Source organism: Psammomys obesus, unplaced genomic scaffold (genome assembly GCF_907164565.1).
Source record: "Psammomys obesus unplaced genomic scaffold, mPsaObe1.curated_primary_1811, whole genome shotgun sequence".
NCBI classification, from domain to species: Eukaryota; Metazoa; Chordata; class Mammalia; order Rodentia; family Muridae; genus Psammomys; species Psammomys obesus.
Window position 1 is genome coordinate 29,287,209 of NW_026596034.1, and position 19,082 is coordinate 29,306,290.

Here is a 19,082-nt window from a genome sequence, read left to right on the forward strand (position 1 = left end):
AGGGGAGGATCTAGCCAGGATCATCGCAAAGGTGGGAGCTAGATAGAAAAAGCATTGCACCTGAGGGGGCGGATGCACAATCACCTCAATAATCAAGGCTCCTCCCTTGCTCCACAGTCTCTCCTTTCATCAGATAGTACAAAGGGAAGTTATTTATTATAGGATTCATTCTCATTTATATTCTCTCTTTCTATGTCCCTATACCTTCACCTCTCTCTCTCTCAGACAGGCTCTTACTCTATGTAGCCCTTACTGGCCTGAAAAGCACTATGAGGACCAGGCTGGCCTCAAACTCACAGAGATCAGCTTCTGCCTCTCGAATGCTGTGATTAAAAGTGCACACCGCCATGTTCAGCTCATGGTAATTTTGCACAGCTATGTTTCTCCCGCCTTGAAATTAGCCTGAGGTCAGCCTGTTTCTCCCTTACTGTTGCTACCTCCCAAAGCTGCTGCATGTTTAGTGTCAGGAATCCTTTGGCATGCTGTCAAATACTACCGGGCTTGCAAAGAGTTAGATGTGCCCTTCTGCAATCTAACACTGCTGAGGGGATCAAATTTCATTTCCAGGCCAGCAGCCTTGCTACCATGCCATCCTGGATCACTCTGTTCAGAAGACAAGCATGACATCACGACACAAGGAAACATTCCTGAGGAATCCCCCCTGCCTCCATCTGCAGGACAACTTGCTAGAGGATGGTTCTTTCATGGCTGTGTGCCTGTGCCTGTGTGTGAGAGAGAGACAGTAAGATTGACAGTCTGACTGATAAAGAAGAAAGAATGAGGGGCATGAACCAGCAAGAACCTTATCCTCAGCTAGACACACCATGGCTGTGGCTCAGCGGTAGGGAGGTGGCCTAAAGCCCAAAGCCTGGTGGATCCCACTACCACAAGCAGTTCATCAGTAAAGGGAAGAATCTGTGTTTTAATCCTAACCACCAACATCTCCTTATACTGTCTATTAAGGCAAGCCTTTCCCACAGTACTTAATCAAAGAGCTCAGCCACTGATCTCTAATTATCTATATCTAAGTCTCAAAGCAGGGAAGAATAAATTTCCATCCATTCCCCAAAGACTTACAGCTAGTCAAGGTGCTGAGAGTGACTGTGCTCAGCCCTTAAGTGGAGTCTGTAGTCTATGTCAACTCCTCCAAGGCTCAGGGAATATCACAGAAAAGGAGGCAGAAAGAACCAAGGGCAGGAACATGGGGAAGAGGGCTGTGAAGCAAACGCTGTCTTCTGGACATGATGGGACTCCTGCTCATGACCTCACACAGCACCCGTGACTGGCGACCTACGAAAGACTGGGTCCATCAGCATTCCACCACGGAGAGGGGAAGGGGTGTGCCACCCTGAGGAGCCTCTGGCTTTTGGTGGTTGCTGGGGAGGTGATGTAGCCACTTGTGTCCAGCAAATAACCCCATATCTGTGCAACTCAATCATACACACACACACACACACACACACACACACACACACACACACACACACACACACAATAGGATGAAGGGGATTTGTTAAAGAAGAAAGGGCTCAGTGGGTATAGGAGGGGATTAGGGAAGGTAATGAGGTGGTGGGTATATATATTGTCAAATTACAATAACAACAACAAAAAAGCTCAGCGCACTGCATCCATCTACTTTAGATGGGATTTTTTTTTTCCCGCAAAGAAGCTATGTATAAAGTTTGATCCTGGTTACCAATTATTTTTTATTTCTATCACTTTAATATATGACTCTTATATCCCCAGTCACACACACTAAAGTATGCAGTGATGCAGAATTAAGACAGGCAAAGCCAATCATATCACACAATCAACCACACATAATACCCTCAGCCCTATTGAAACATAAGCTCACTTTAAGTCTTCCAGATAACCAACAAGTTCGTAAGTTTAATGAGAGATTTTTCAGTCTTTCTGCCAGACTTACGCCACAGAGAATGAGTTGAAATAGATGGAAACTGTCTGGTTTCATAAAAACTGTATCTGTTGTGATCTCAGAAAGCAGACCACTGCCAAATCTTTATTGATTTCTTCGGGGGCTAGGGCTTGTGTGCACACATGACTGGCCTTTGCTCTGAGCAATGCAGAAATGTAAGCTCTTTGTAAGTGACTGAGTCTGCATGTCAAAGCAGGAATGTGATGGATGGCTTTAAATAATGCCTAAAATTACGGATGGCTTGAGACAGTGGTATAAAACCAGCATCGGCCTCAGGAATGTCTCTTGTCCGCTGAGGAGATCTGTGAGGGAGTGACATCCACCTGTTGTAAATGGTGCATCCAGATAGCACCAAGGATGCAGAGAGAGGGAGTGGGTAACAGATTCCCAATTTCAAAACAGGACTGGCTTGTGACTGTGTGATGAAGTGAAAGTCTGTTTCCCATTGAGTTTAAACTCTGAGTTGCCTATGAAGACATCCTGTAAAATTCTGACACATAAAAATAACCAGAAGCAGAAGGTATTTTTATTTGGTGTCAGACCATGTACTTATTTCTCAGGGTTAACTGACAGCAGTCAATTTTTCCTGGGGTCGTATTACTCCTCATACTATTATAAAATGCACAGAGATATGTGGAAAGTTCTGGTAAACCCACCATGCTGGGGATGCAAAATCATTTCCCTCATTTCCTGCAGTAAGCCTTCTGTGTCCTCATTGGTCAACAGTATCTTATATGTAAATCACTCACACTCACAGTGGGGAAGACGAGCACATGAATTCTCAAGAGCATTTTAGGAAGCGAAGTGTGTGACTGGGGTTGAGCGATGGCTCAGTGCTTAGGAGTGGCTGCTGGCCATCTGGGCTTCGTGTGCTTGCCTTTAACCTCAGCGCTCTGGGTCAGAGGTAGGTGGGTTCCTATGAGTTGAGGCCAGACTGTTCTACGTTGTACATTTCAAGCCAGCCAGGGCTACAAGGAAGATTGGCATTCTATCCCATCACCCATGTCAGTCACTCCCTGTAACCTGTAACTCCAGCTCTAGAGGATCTGATACCATCTTCCGGCCTTCTCAGGCAGCTAAACATACATGCACATACTTGCACACGTAATTTTTTTTTAAAGAAGTGCATGAATTAAAATGTTATCCGCTGTTAATTAACTTTACTCTGTATGGTTCTAAGGCTGGTCCTAAGAGATAATCAAATATCATGATCATAACATATGCCGCAGAGTTTGAAGGAGAGTGAAGAAGGGTGAATGGGTCTAGAGGGAGGGAGAGTTCTCTTGAGGGAGGAAAGGGGAGAGATAAATGTTATAATCGAATTATAATCTTAAACTCAAAAGCAAAAAACGAAAACCCCGCAAGCTTTATCCCATGAAGGCATTTGCGCCATGCTTTACATTTTTTTCCTTGCATTATAGAATGTTCTAGATACTATGTCAGTGGTGGAAAGTTACAGAAAGAAATGTCATCATGTGATAAGGTTTCAGGTATTGAAAGAACATCCTGGATAAACTTGGACCCAGGAAATCTAAGTGATTCATTTAATGTCACACAGGAACCATAAAGACTGATCACCAAATACTTCTATGGCTAGTTTCTGTCTTGCCCATGTCCAAAGTGAGAGTATCCAGGCACCAAAGATCTGTTCCTTATACTCTTTTAGATTTGATAGTTGCTGAGAGAGAGTATCACTCAGCTTTCAGTATGAGGACAGTGGCAGGTCACCCACATCCTAGTGGATGGTCCATATTGCTGTATATATGACAGTACCAATTGGACTCAAACAGGCATTAATAACAGAAAACAGCAAGATGTGAAGTTGTGATGAAGATAGGATGGGGGCACTGGGGCAGTTGGAGGGATTATATAATGATGGGTAGTTATGATAAAATTGTATTATAGAAATGTATGGGATTTTTCAAAGAATTAATAAAAGTATTACTTTTAAATCCACAGTGGGTTATGATTCAAAAACAAACAAACAAACAAAGGACATCAAGGTTGGGGGAAGAGACATGTTTTTGATGTGAAGTCCAGTGGGAGTGGAAGGGAGCGTTTGAGGTGGGGATAGGACCAAGATACAGCATATATGTTAGCAACTGTCACAGAATAAATAAAATATTTTAAGAGACTTGAGATCATAAAGGTTGAGCAATATAATACACATTTTAATCCCTGGTGCATCTACAGTACTTAAGATAGACCTGGGTAATGAATAGGTGACAACAGCTTAATGTTTTTAAAATCAGACATCAAGATGGAATAAAGCGGGAACAAGCCACTTTGATGATAGTCGTGGGAACCAATGCATCCCCAGGTGGTTGAAGATGGGACATTGCTAGGATCTCAGCAGGCTATGATGTAATGCACATGAGTGAGAAAGAACGAGGGCCATCAGACTCACAGAGCTGCCTTTGAGTGTCTGCTTGGCAAACTCCTTTCTGCTGAATTTTATGCTGTAACAAGAACTGAGAAACAGACAAGGATATGAGTGGCCAGAAGAGGGGTTTTGGTCATAGACTTCTTTCTGTGGACGGAACAGCATTTTTCTTTTTTTGGTGTGTTCCCACATTCTGATTTCAGTATCCCACAGGATTGTAAAACATATTCAACATTTTTATATTGGAGTGAACATATTTTTGGCTCCCAACGTTTTCATTTTGGTTCAACTCATCATTGTATGGAAAGGAAAGTGAACTTTATTTAACTTCCTTTAGAGAATAATGCCATGGATCACTTGGACATTAAGATAAAGTCTATTTTAGGGAAATATAATTTATTACTTACCATAATTTGTCTGTCTGTCTGTCTCTGTGTGTGTCTGCACGCTGTGCATTTGTGTGGGTACAGTTATGCTCAAGCCATGATGGACATGTGGAAATCAGAGGATAATCACGGTGTTGGTCCTTGCCTTCAGCCTTGTTTGAGACAGTCTCTTGTGTTCCCTTGTATACAGGAAGGTGACTGGTCTATGAACTTCCAGGTCCTGTCTCTGCCTCCCATCTGACTGTAGAGACCTGGGGTTACAGGTACTCAACTTCATGGAGGTTCAGATGAACTGAGATTAGTGTCCTTACAACAAATGATTTTCCCACTGAGCCGTCTCCTCAGCCTGACTTAAGTGTTGTTGCTGTTGTCTTTTGATACAGGGTTTCTCTGTGTAACCTTGGCTGTCCTGGACTTGCTTTGTAGACTAGGCTGGCCTCAAACTCTCACCGACCTGCCTTCCTCTGCCTCCCCGAGTGCTGTGATTACAGGCATGCGCCACTGTAGCCGATGACTTAATATAACTTTAAGTTAAAAAAAAATCTTAGGCTACCAATTTCTGAAAGAATTAATTGTGATTAAAACTAACCAGAAGTTTGGAGCTAGAGAGATGGCTCAGGGGTGAAGAGCACTGGCTACCCTCCAGAGGTTCTGAGTTCAATTCCCAGCACCTACACGGTGGCTTATAGTCATTTATAATGGGATCTGATGCCCTCTTTTGGCATGCATGCATAGCTTCAGACAGAGCATTCAGATACATAAAATACATACATCAATAAATCTTTAAAAAAAAAAACAGATAAAAACTAACCAGAAATTTAATGCTGCTGAGAACAAAAACAAAAACAAATAACCCAGATTCTTAAAAAAGATAAAAAAAATACATTAGCTTATCAGACTTACTTTTTAGCCTCATATATACTCATGAAGTTACAAGGAATCTGTACCTGCTTTAAAAATTAAGGCATGTCTATTGGTCATGGAAGTTTCCATGGAGGCAGTTTGTCAGGTTATATTTCTAGCCCATTACAATAAGCCTCATTAAATGCAGCTGCATAATAGGATCATAAGGTAAAGCTGTGGAAATAAGCAGTCAAGAAAATATAATTTTACTTCATGATGGTGATACTATAATGCTGTAGAGCAAATATTACTGTAGTTTGTATTTTCTTTGTGTGCACTAAACCTTATTACAGGGTAGGTGTGATGCTCAATGGGTGAGGGCACCTGCCACCAAACCTAGGGACCCAAGTTCAAGCCTCAGAACCCACACGGTGGAAGGAGAGACCTGACTCCTAAAAGCTGGGTCTGACCACACATGCATTGAGGTATGCATGCTTCCAAACACACACACACTTAAAAATACCTCAATAACATGTCACATATTCAATTGAACATACAGCAAATGTTTATATCTTTCTTTATATCTGCTCTAGTCAACATTCTTCTGATAGGTGGCTGTTACTGTTTATGGAGCCATCTGTGTTTAGGCACATACAGATGGATGAATCAGTTTCAGGGAACTCTATCCTCACCTCTTGAAAATTACTTTTGGAGGATTGTAGAGATGTCTCTGCTGTCAAGAGCACTCTTGACAAAGGAATGGGTTTGATTCTTAGCACCCACAGAATGGCTCACAACCATCTGTAACTTCAGTTTCAGGGTATCTGATGCCCTCTTCTGGCCTCTACAGGCACCAGGCACGCTCACGGTACACAGACATACATGCAGAGAAGATATTAGTTTACATAAAAATAAATCTTAGGAAATACTATTCAAATACTGGTTAAAACTTTATGCCCACTGAAGGAGCCAAATGGTGGGTAGATTTTGTCAGGGTTAAGTCATACAACTGAATGAGCTCTGGAGCTGTGGTGAGATCATACAGAGCACAATAGGCTCATTTGAGGCTGGTGTAATGTTTAGCAACTGTGCATCAAAAGTCTGCTTAATTTGATCAATGCATATGATGGGATGTTCAGGCCTTACAGAGGAAAGGAAGGCTCAACACAATCACTCCACTTTCACCACCTGCCATTTCTTGTCTCATTTCTCTGTTGTGGCTTTTTCTGATGAGCAGATCTGTTTAAGAGTGAAGCTTTGATTACAAACAACTGTGAAAAAATGGGACAGTTTTGCGTTTATGAACTAAACTGCAGACGGAAATGAAATTCAGAAAAAAATTGTTTGCAAGTCTTGAAGTAGTAAGAAGGCCTTTTTTTTTTCATCAGGGATGACTCATCCTAGATCCTGGCTGCTTATGGAAGAAGCCCTAAGACCCAATTAACTTGGTTTCTTCATTTTCTTTTGTTTTCAGTCACATTTGCTTGTGAAAATTTGCTTAGTGATAAGTCAATGGCCTTCTGGAGCAACCAGAGAAACCTCAAGTTCAAGTTACTATATCTTACACCAGCTTTAGCTTGTAATTAGGCTAGTTTTGAACAGTTTCTAAACTGCACTAGTTACACATCTGAAATTCTATACTATATGCTATGTGAAACAGTGTCCTCAGCCTTGATGATTATAAAATCAAAATATCCATCAACTCTCTGGACAATGTTGGAGATCTTCTAGACTTTGCAACTATCAAATATTCCACCAAAATATAATACCTTATATGAAGTCATGATTATTGGAGGAGAATCTACAGTCACTAATTTACTAAACCAGTATAATCTCTAGTGGCAATCCATAAACATTTGTCTTTACACCCACAGATAAATAGTCTTCATTCTTCATCAAGAAAACTTCTCTTTGCAATACATGGAGGCCATTATAGAAACTCAGAGCCAATCAAAACGTATTATCATGAAGCTCAGTCCCAATGGACATATCTATAAAACACTACTGCACCAAAGGCTGAGGAAACATTGTGGAAGAGTGGGTGGAAAGAGTGTAAGAGCAGGGGACTAGGGAGTTTGCTGTGAGCTTCTGTCTCCTAGAAATGGCAGAAGCTACACCCATACATTCTCACTAACATGACTGCTCAAATGTGAACCTATCAAGGATGACACCAATGGGCATGCCAAGGCAGATGGAGAAAAGCTCATGAGGCCTCAACCTTACATAAAGATCTATACAGGCATCTGAAAGGTGGGAATGGGAGAGGTCGTCTTCCCCACGGAGAATATACCAACAAGTCATCCAGCGCCTAACAGTTCTGAAAACATATGTTTAGTAGCATGATATACACTGAATTTGCTTATGCTTAGGAATATAAATGCACGAAATGACAATTAGGGGAAAAAGAGGCCAAGAAGTTGAAAGAGAGTGAGGGGGGTATGTGGGAAGGTTCCGAGGGAAGAAAGAAAAAGGAGAAATATTGAAATTAAATTATAACATCAAAAAATTTTAAGAGAAATTAAATTATAATATAGGCACAGCACAAATCTGACTCAATGGGTTATTTAAAAAGAAAGAACCCTAAATTGGGAGGGTGGTAGGTAGGGTTGATCTGGAAGGAGTTAAGGGGAGGAGTAGGAGTGAATACAATCAAAATGCATTATATGAAATTTTCAAAAAATCAATAATCTTTGTGAAGAATAAAAAAGTTAAGGCTATCTATTTCATGAGTATATGTCTTAGTTTGCTCTCTGTTGCTGTGATAAACCCCAAGATTGGAGCAACTTGCGGAGGAAAGAGATTATTTTATTTTGCAGGTTATAACCTATCATCAAAGAAAATCAAAGCAAAAACTGAAGCAGAAATCATACAGGAACATTGGATGCCAGCTTGTTCCCTCTGGTGTGCTCAGCTACCTTTCTTATACAATCCAGGACAAGACCACCTCCTTGGGAATGGTACTGTCCACAGCAGGCTGTGCCCTCTCATATTAATCCTTGATCAAGAAGATGCATCGCAGACTTGCTTAGCTTATGATCTGATGGAGGCAATTTCTTAACTGAGGTATGCCAACTCAAGCGGGTAAAAACCTAACTCAAAGGACATAAAGTACCTTGGTGTAACTCTAAAGCAAGCAAGTCAAAGAACTGTATGGAAAAAAAAAAACTTTAAGTCTCTGAAGAAAGAAATAGAAAAAGATCAAAAGATGGAAAGATCTCCCACGCTCATGGCTTAGCAGGATTAACATAGTAAAAATGGCCATCTTACCAAAAGCAATCTACAGATTCAATACAACATAATTCTTTACAGACCTTGAAAGAAAAATCCTTAGCTTTTCATGGAATAACAAGAAACTCAGAATAGCTAAAACAATTTTCTACAATAAAAGATCTTCTGGAGGTATCTCCATCCCTGACCTCAAGCTGTACTCTAATGTAACAGTAACTGGCATAGAAACAGAAAGGTGGATCAATGGAATTGAACTGAAGACCCAGAAATAAACTCACACACTTATGAACACCTGATTTTTGACTAAGATGCTGAAACCATACAATGGAAAAAAGATAGCATCTTGAACAAATGGTGTTGGTCTAACTGGATGTCTACATGTAGAAAAATGCAAATAGATCCATAATTAGCTCAAGTCCAAGTGGATCAAAGACTTCAACATAGAACCAGACACACACTAAATCTGTTAGAAGAAAAAGTGGGGAAGACCCTAGAACTCCTTGGCACAGGAGACAACTTCCTGGACAGAACACCAACAACACAGGCTCTAAGATCAACAATCAATAAATAGGACCTCATGAAACTGAAAAGTTTTTGTAAAGCAAAGCACACTGTCATCAGAACAAAACAACAGCCTACAGACTGGAAAAGGATCTTCACCAACCCTATATCTGACAGAGGGCTAATATCCAGAATACATAGAGAACTCAAGAGGTTAAACAGCAATAAACCAAGTGATCCAATTAAAAAATGGGTTACAGAGCTAAACAGAGAATTCTCAATAGAGGAATATTGAATGGCAGAGAAACATTTAAAGAAATGCCCAATGTTTATCAGGGAAATTCAAATCAAAACAACCCTGAGATTCCAACTTACACCCATCAGAATGGCTAAGATCAAAACCTCAAGTGATAACACATGCTGGAGAAGATGTGGAGAAAGGGGAGCCCTCCTTCATTGCTGGTGGGAATGTAAACTTGTTTTTTTTAATTTTTAAATTTTTTTGTATTAATTATAGTTACTCATTTCCTATCCCCGCTGTAGCCCTCATTCCCTCATTTCCTCCCAATCCCACCCTTTCTCCCTCATTTCCTCCCAAGCCCCTCTCCAAGTTCACTGATAGGAGAGGTCTTCCTCCCCTTCCATCTCACCCTCATCAGGACTGGTTGCATTGTCCTCCTCTGTGGCCTGACAAGGCTGCTCCCCTCTCAGGAGGAGGTAGTCAAAGAGCTAGCCACGGAGTTCATGTCAGAGACAGTCCCTGTTCCCATTACTAGGTTACCCACTTGGAGACTGAGCTGCCATGGGCTACATCTGAGCAGGGGTTCTAGGTTATCTCTATGAATGGTCCTTGGTTGGAGTATCAGTCTCAGAAAAGACCCCTGTGCCCACATATTTTTGTTCTGTTGCTCTCCTTGTAGAGCTCCTATCCTCTCCAGTCTTACTATCTCCCCTTTCTTTCATAAGATTCCCTGCACTCTGCCCAAAGTTTGGTTATGAGTCTTAGCATCTGCTATGATACACTGCTGGGTAGAGTCTTTCAGAGGCCCTCTGTGGTAGGCTCCTGTCCTCTTTCCTGTTTTCTCCTTCTTCCAATATCCATCCTGCTTGTCTTTCTGATTGAGGATTGATTATCTTACCCAGGGTCCTCCTTCTTGCTTCATTTCTTTAGGTGTACAGATTTTTGTAGGTTTATCCTATATTATATGTCTTGTATCCACTTATAAATGAGTATACACCGTGTGTGTCTTTCTGCTTCTGGGATACCTCACTCAGGATACCTCACTCAGGATGATCTTTTCTAGATGGCCATCTTGCCAAAAACAATCTACAGATCCAATGCATTTCCCATCAAAATACCAACAGAATTCTTTACAGACCTTGAAATAACAATTCTCAATTTCATATGGAAAAACAAATAACCCAGAATTGCCAAAAATGATCCTTTACAACAATAGATCCTCTGGAAGTATCTCCATCCCTGATCTCAGGCTATACTACAGAGCAATATTAACAAAAACTGCATGGTACCTGCCTATAAACAGAATGGTGGATTAATGGAATCGATTAGAAGACCCAGAAATAATCACACACACGCCTATGGATAACTTGATATTTGACAAAGAAGCCAAAACCATACAATGGAAAAAAAAAGACAGCATCTTCAACAAATGGTGCTGGTCCAACTGGGTGTCTACATGTAGAAAAATGCAAATAGATCCATATTTATCACCCTGCACAAAACTAAAATTCAAGTGGATCAAAGACCTCAATATAAAACCAGACACAATAAATCTATTAGGGAATGTAAACTTGTACAACCACTTTGGAAACCAGTCTGGTGCTTTCTCAGACAATTAGGAATAGTGCTTCCTCAAGATCCAGCTATACCACTCCTAGGCATATATCCAAAATGTGCTCAACTATACAACAAGGACATTTGCTCAACCATGCTTGTAGCAGCTTTATTGGTAATAGCCAGAATCTGGAAACAACCCAGATGTCCCTCAACTGAGAAATGGATATAGAAACTGTAGTACATTTACATAATGGAATACTACTCAGCAATTAAAAACAAGGAAATCATGAAATTTGCAGGCAAATGGTGGGAACTAGAAAAGATCATCTTGAGTGAGGTATCCCAGGAGCATAGAGACACACAGGGTATACTCACTAATAAGCGGATATTAGATATATAATATAGGATAATCATACTAAAATCTGTACATCTAAAGAAGCTAAGCAAGAAGGAGGACCCTGGGTAAGATGCTCAGTCCTCATTTAGAAAGGCAAATGGGATAGACATTGGAAGAGGGAAAAAAAAAACAGGGAACAGGACAGGAGCCTACCACAGAGGGCCTCTGAAAGACTCTACCCAGCAAGGTATTGAAGCAGAATCTGAGACTCAGCCAAATTTTGGGCAGAGTGCAGGGAATCTTATGAACGGGGAGGGGGATGAAAGACCTGGAGGGAGCAGGAGCTCTACAAGAGCAACAGAACCAAAAAATCTGGGCCCAGGGGTCTTTTCTGAAACTGATACTTCAACCAAGTACCATTCATGGAGATAACCTAGAACCCTTGCACAGATATAGCCCATGGCAGCTCAGTCTCCAAGTGGGTAACCTAGTAAGGGGAACAGGGACTGTCTCTGACATGAACTCAGTGTCTGGCTCTTTGATCACCTCCCCCTGAGATGGGGTATAGCCTTACCAGCCTACAGAAGAAGACAATGCAGCCAGTCCTGATGAGACCTGGTATGCTAGAGTAAGATGAAAGGGGAAGAGGACCACCTGTATCAGTGGACTGAGGGAGGGGCATAGGAGAACAGTGAGGGAGGGCAGGATTGGGAGGGGGTGAGGGAGGGGGCTACAGCTGTGATACAAAGTGAATAAATTGTAATAAATAAAAATATAAATTTAAAAAACCAAACTATGACAGCATACAATTTTGTTTTCATCTTTAACAAATGGTAAAAGTATTTATGTAGCATATAGTTATTTTAAAACAAAATAACAATTTATTATCTGTAAATGTGTGGCTAGCATGTCTATTTTATATACCTAAATATCTAGGGTTGCTTAAAATTTTCTCAGGTAAAACAAGATCCCTAGTGTATGAGGTGACAGGAGGCCAATTCATGACCAAGTTCTATGGCCAACCTTACAAACTCAAATATCCACTAATGCCAGAAGTCTCTAAAAACAGATTTTTAAATCCACATTTTTACAAGAACTCACATGATATTAAGGCATTGTTCCATTATGCTTTATTGCTCTGTGATCTGGGAAATGGAGCTGGCCCCTGGCCACCAGTTTGCTCACTGTGGCCTGAGGTTTAAGGTTAGCTTTTTAAAATGTGTGTGCCATGCATGCAAAGGAGAAACGCAATGATGTGGACCCCAAACTCATCTCAAATAATTCTTACAAAGAGCCGCAACAGCAGGCATGATTTCCCCTTTCCACAGATGTGGATAGAGGAAGTAGGAACGTTTCCCCCAGTTAACACTAGCAAGTCAAGCCTGCACTCCTAATGTTCAGATCTTGAATTGTAGATGATTAATGTTGGTCAACTGCCTTCCGAGCTCCACAAGTAAAAGTTTAAGGTGTCACACTGCAGATGTCATGTGGGCTGATGGTTAGCACTGATTGTCAACTGACATAATCTGGAATTACCTGGGAATAGAGTCTCAACATGGGCCTGTCTAGATCAGGTTTTCCCATGGGCATCCTTGTGACAGATTTTTCTTAATTGAGTTCATTGATGTGAGAAGATCCAGCCCAATATAGGCAGCACCATTCTGAGCCCGAAACTGTTTGGAGAGTAGAGGCAATGGGTTGCTTTGTTCTTAATTTTATTCTTTACTTTATTCTCTCTCTGCTCTAGAATGTGACATGACTAACTGACTTCAGTTCATGCCTTGACTTCTTGGCAATGATGGATTGACTATGTCATCGTGGAATCAAGCCAAATAAACCCCCCTTCCCCCACCCCCACGCCTCACCAAGTTGCTTTTGTCACCATGTTTTATCACAGTAACAGAAATGAGACTAGGACATGGGGAGGGTGAACTTTTATTCTATACTGTCATTGTTCAAGAGGTCCCCAGGACAAACAGACCTGCATTTCACTGCAGGAAATGCTATGATTCTGAAATCTAAACAGATAGTGTGATATTAAAACTGTGGAACTGATGCGTACGTGACAAGCAGTATTCTCGCATTGCCTGCAGGGACCAAGGGAATATTTGGGAAAGATACTCTACTCCAAAATGAATGCGGAGTGATTCTGAGTATGGGATTCATGCACAGATTTTAGATATCTTAAAATCCACAAGAAAAAACACCAACTCGGAACAGTCAGAGGAAGAACAGCTAGGATGGCATCCCCATTGTCACTAAGGAAATCTCTACTTTTTTTTTGTCTGGGCAAGTTCAGAGCAAAAGTGCATGACAGAACTCCAGGGTAGCAACAGAAGAGCATTTATATACAAAACCCTGTGACATCTCTGAGTCAAGGTCTTGGTGTAGACACACCTTTTGTGCCAGCTCATTGGTGGTATCCCTGCAGTGCCTTTGTGAGATGTAGTGCTTCTTGATAAGGCAATAATTTGGCTATTTCCAAGAGGCAGCCCATCTGAGGAAGCTGGGACCTCCACCCTAGAGTTTGTTAACTATGTTAAGGTAAGGTATCACTTCAGGGGGTTTTCATGGCCTGATATGCATTCGTTTCCATACTGCTTTGAGTATTTTAATGTTCATAGCTGCTGCGATACTGAAGGTGAATCTTAATAGCAGGAGGCTAAAATGTAAGCACTCTCCATCCCTACCCACACCTCAAGGCATCATCTAGAGAGCTGTAGTAGTAAAAGCACCCACCAAAGGCTCAAGAAGGAAGCTAGGGTTCATTCTCAATACTGTCTTTTCCCTCAAAGTCCATATCCTACATATCTCTATAACCTTCCTTCCCACTTTCTATCTAAATTTCTATAACAAGCAGGTTCACTTCCTTCCCACCTAACCCTCAGTTTAGGTTTTTTAGCAATTCTTGCCTGGAAATAAAGCTGAATCCATTTCCTTTGTCTTTCAGTTTGTATCGTGTCCCTCAAATCATATTTCCACACAGCTGCTGGAGTGAGCTTTTAACACACCCACGTCAGTAAGAACTGGACACTGACTTAGCATGAATTCCATACTCTTCACTATTGATTCTAATGTCACCTGTGCTCTGCAGCTTTGCCAACCCCACCCCTACCCCAGGGCAACTTCTCAGTCTGAAGCATGAGGTTCACCCCTAACTATTTCCTGTCTTGAAATCTCCGTACACTTCACTAGGCTGGTCCTGCACTTGTATTAGGCGGCTCTTCTCTACCAACCCCTAAATCCAGAGGCAGCCTCTATTTTCTTCTTCAAGGAGCTTGCCAAAAATCTGTCTTCATTGATATGTTAGTACAACAACCACCTACGCTCTCTAGTGTGCTGGGCTTCTTTTCTCGTATGCTGGTTTCTCTCTTTTCTACTATTTTATCTCCAGCTATATACCTGTATCCAGTCTACAGTCCAGTGGGGAACCAAGTAGCACTCACAGTGTGAACTTACTAGCTGTTTAACATGGCAGGCACTTTCACTTGTCAGCCTTCTCCAGTTCTGTCAAATCTAGGAATCCATTAGGGAAGCATCAAAATGTCACATAGATTCACCCAGAGTAACTCCACCACACATGGCATCCAAACTCCCACACAGGGCAAGAGAAATCCCTTTTCACTGCTTTCACCACAGAACTGTCAGGAGCTGTACACCGTCACGGCCCACATTGCAGGAGCATGATATTGTCCGGCTGAGCCAGGGATGAGGAAGAGGAATGGACAGCTTCCGTTTGTACAGAGCAAGAATGTGCCTCTGGAAACAGCTTTGTCAATCATACATTTGGCCAAAGCACCCCAAGAGGAGGGGGACACAGTATTCTGAAGCCTGTAGGAGCAAGTGCAGAGACGTTTCCTCCGCATGCCAAAGACACCGAAAATGCAAATAGCTTAAATATGCACCAGGGAGTGAGAAGGAAATACCGAGTCTTCAGCAAAAACCATCAGACAAGCTCTTGGCACCAGTCTCAATATTCAGCTTTCATAGTGGCCTTCTAGTTGCCACCGGTTTGTGTCTGTTGAGAACATTATTTTCCAATGATCTTGTGGGTTCATGTGTGGACAAGAGGCTGTGGCTGAGGCACACAGATAAAGTACATGCCTGGCATATGCAAGGCCCCTGCTCAAGTCCTCAGCACCAACAAAAATATTTTAAAAATAATTTGGATAGAAACTGTCCCTGAGCAGCTCAACTCCCTGTCCCCGTAGCTTCCCACCTCTCCAGAGCTTCTGCACCTTCTAGGTCGACTGGAGCAGACTTGCTCTAAGAGGACCTTAGTGCATGAGTGGCTTGGCCTTTCTAGCATCTTGGGTGTTGGGTAACATCACGTGTAGCAGGGTTAGAAAGACCCGAGTTCTGATCTTAGTCCTGCCACATCTATGACACCTGAGCTTGACCTCTGGATGCCTTGTGTGTGCTCTCATGTGTGTCATGGGCAGATAACTACACCACAGCCCCACAATGCATATTCCTCCCCGAAGCCAAAAGAGAAACTAATGCCTGTCACTGTGCCTAACCACAGCAAGACAGAGCCCACGGCAACCTTAACAACAGTGGTACTAGCAGCAGCTCTCTCAATGACCTGCTTCCTTTGTTTGAGCAGAGATGAGCAATGGAACTGGACCGTGGCAAAGAGGTCATGTTTCTGGGTGGAGAAGATGTGGACTCCAGCTTGCCTCTGCCTCTCCTAGCTTGGTGGGTTATGGAAGCTTTTAACTATCCTTCATGCTTGAGCCCCTTTCTGTCAAGTCAAAGATGGAAGGTGCTATGTGTTAGGCCCCTAGCCCATAACACTACTGAGTGGGTTATATGCGTGTACCTGTGTGCATGTGTGTGTGCGTGTGCATGTGTATGTATAAAGATTTTAAATGGTCAGCTGTAGTCAGAAGATGTTAAATCATTGGGGGAGAAGAATCCTCTGTAGGATTTTCTGACTATGACCCCTCTTCTTTCTCTTTTACTTCCTGGCATTTTCCCACAAATTACTCCTAATGAGTCCTTGCACACAGTAAAAGCGACAGGGCCAACTCAGCACAGCCTGAAACTTCCAAATCTCAAAGTCAAAACAAACCTTTCTTCTGCATAAGTCAATTACCTCAGGTATTTTGCAATAGTAACAGAAATTGGAATAGCAGTAAGCTTCCTACTGTAAATGTGTAGGTAAAACAACAACAACAACAAAAAACTGCCAAATAACTAACAAGAATAGCTGATTATGTTACTGTTTGTTCAGTAGTAGACACGGTCACTTACACACACACCAAAATAAACCACAGTCCTGCCAGAGCAGACCATCAGTCCCATTTTGCAAATGGGAAGAGAGCAGACCCAGAGGACTCACGGAAATGTGCATATTATAACAGTCTTGCATACTTATTTGGAGAAATGCTGGCTGCGTTTATTGCTTCCATTGCTCATTCATATGTTTTTCTTTCTTTCTTAATCTCTGGGGAAACTACAACCTACAAAATTATGGCTAACCCACTGCTGACACTAAAGTCAGCATTTTCTCTATGAAAACGCCTCCTCCTGGGCCAGCGGATGAATGCTGGGAATAGCTACAACAGCCTCTTCAAATGGCAGACACAACATAAAATCATCTAATGAGTATTACCTTTGAGTCTCTGGGTACTCCCAGGAAAGTACAATAGAAGAGGACTGCTATTTAAACATGAAAACCTTTTGGAAGCCCATCAGACTTCTGTCTCTAGTTCCTCTAAAAGGAGTTGCTAACTGCCCTTCCCTCCTTGCACTGAAAGGTTTCCTGTTAGGAAATGAGCAGAGCAGGGAGTCCCCTGAATTTGCTCAAGTTGTAGCTGTTGCTGTCAATGCCACAGCGGGCACTACCATTAGGATCAAGCTTACTTCAAAGACCAGCGTCTCATTTGTGGGTCCTGGTGCATACAGGCGTTCTGGGCGGTTAAAGGAACGCTGGTATTCAAATGTGGTCCCCGCGAAGGTGAAGTCCCCAGGCCAGTCAATGCTCCAGCCCCCTGTGAGGTAATACTTTTGATTGAGGCTTCGGACAGCAAGATAACTGGAAGAAAGCTGCAACTCCTGGATTTCAATGCTTCTGGCCCCAGCTGGGATGGTGACCACAGGGTAATACTCTAAATGGACAGAGAAGAATATGCCAGAGTTTAACACTGTAGATTGGAGGATGGGAACCAGAAATGCCCAAGGATGTATAGTGTCCATTTTGATGGAGCCTTTGAGACTCTTTACTCGTATTTTATGGAGCAAAATGGTCAATCATTTCATTTTCTGTTTTTTATATTTTCTCTCTCTTTCTCTTACACACACACACACACACACACACACACACACTAATGTGTACCTATGTGCCACAGCATGCATGAGAAGGTCAGAGGATGACTTTTAAGAGTCAGTTCTCCCCTTCCACCTTGGGTTCTGGGGCTGGAACTCATGTGAAGCTTGGTGGCAGGTACCTTTTCCTGGTGAGCCATTTTTGCAGCTCTACTCAAAATGCTTCTGAGGCACAATGCATAGATGAGGCTACTCACCCACAGATCCTAAGAACCTTGCCATGTGACAAAAGCTATCACGGGTGTCAGGTAAGCTAAGCTAAGCCCAGTCCGCTCCCCATTCAGAGGCAGGAGCATGGCACTGTGAGAGGGGATGTGGCATCGTGCGTGCTGTCAAGGGAACAGTGGCAGCTCTTACCGTTTGCTTTGTGCTGACTGAGGTACAGGCCTTTATAAAACTTGCACGTTGAATTGTCGCCTTTGCAAACACCACATGCATCTGAGACTGCCTTAGAGCCAAGCTCGTGGTCACATCCCACTGGCTGTGAAGAACAAAGAAGAGCAGGGAGGAAACCAAAGATGAGCAAAGCCAGTGGTAGAGGCTAACAGAAGTGGGGGCGGGTGAAAGCCAAGAGCCTTTAAGTCAGACGGGTTCAAAGATTTCCTCTGGTATTCTTTGTAAAGGATATTTTACTTATTCTTTAAAATAGTTAATTCACGCATACAATGTATTTTAATCATATATATCCCCCTCTGCCTCCAAGTCTCCTGGAAGGCCCCCATACATCTTGCTCCCAACTTCATGGTTTCTTTCCTTTGTATATATATATATTTTTTTAACCCACTGATTCTAATGAGTGACAATCATATGCACACAGGCATGGGCTCAAGCACTGCAGCGTGGGCAATCTACTGCTGGCCTTCTTCCCCGTAAGAAAAGTGACTCTTCCTCTGCAAGCAAATGCATAGTCAATCCAGTGGCACACTGATCTAAGACTTAGACCCCACCTCTGTCAAACTAAAGAGTCATGGGCTAGTACCAGACTTCCAGGCCAACTGTCTGAATGGAAAAAAATGCCAAGCAGTATACATTTAGACTCCCTGCATGCACACGCATATATGCGCACACACACACACACACACACACACACACACACAAACATGAACAAGAGTGTACCCATGCACAAGCACATATATGCACAAACACATACACACACACATGAAACGCTACCTATATCCATACAAATAAGCACAGGCACACATGTCCACACACACCCTGGAAACGGATGAAATGCTCACAGGAAATTTTAAATGCAAGGGAGAGCGAGACCCCAGAGAGAACAGAAAAGAGCTCTGTTCCGTTGCACCTCTGAAGCTCTAAAACATGATGAACATGCTTAC

General features: G+C 42.3%; 1 protein-coding gene across 1 annotated transcript in view; it reads right to left on the reverse strand.

Moving 5' to 3' along the window:
- Positions 1-19,082, reverse strand: part of Adamts18 (ADAM metallopeptidase with thrombospondin type 1 motif 18) — a 151,514-nt gene that overhangs the window by 25,075 nt on the left and 107,357 nt on the right. The window contains exons 15-16 of the mRNA XM_055621629.1: positions 18,100-18,223; positions 17,281-17,525 (exon numbers count right to left, since the gene is read on the reverse strand). Coding sequence (XP_055477604.1) covers positions 17,281-17,525; positions 18,100-18,223 — 369 coding nt within the window. The remainder of the gene's footprint in view (positions 1-17,280; positions 17,526-18,099; positions 18,224-19,082) is intronic.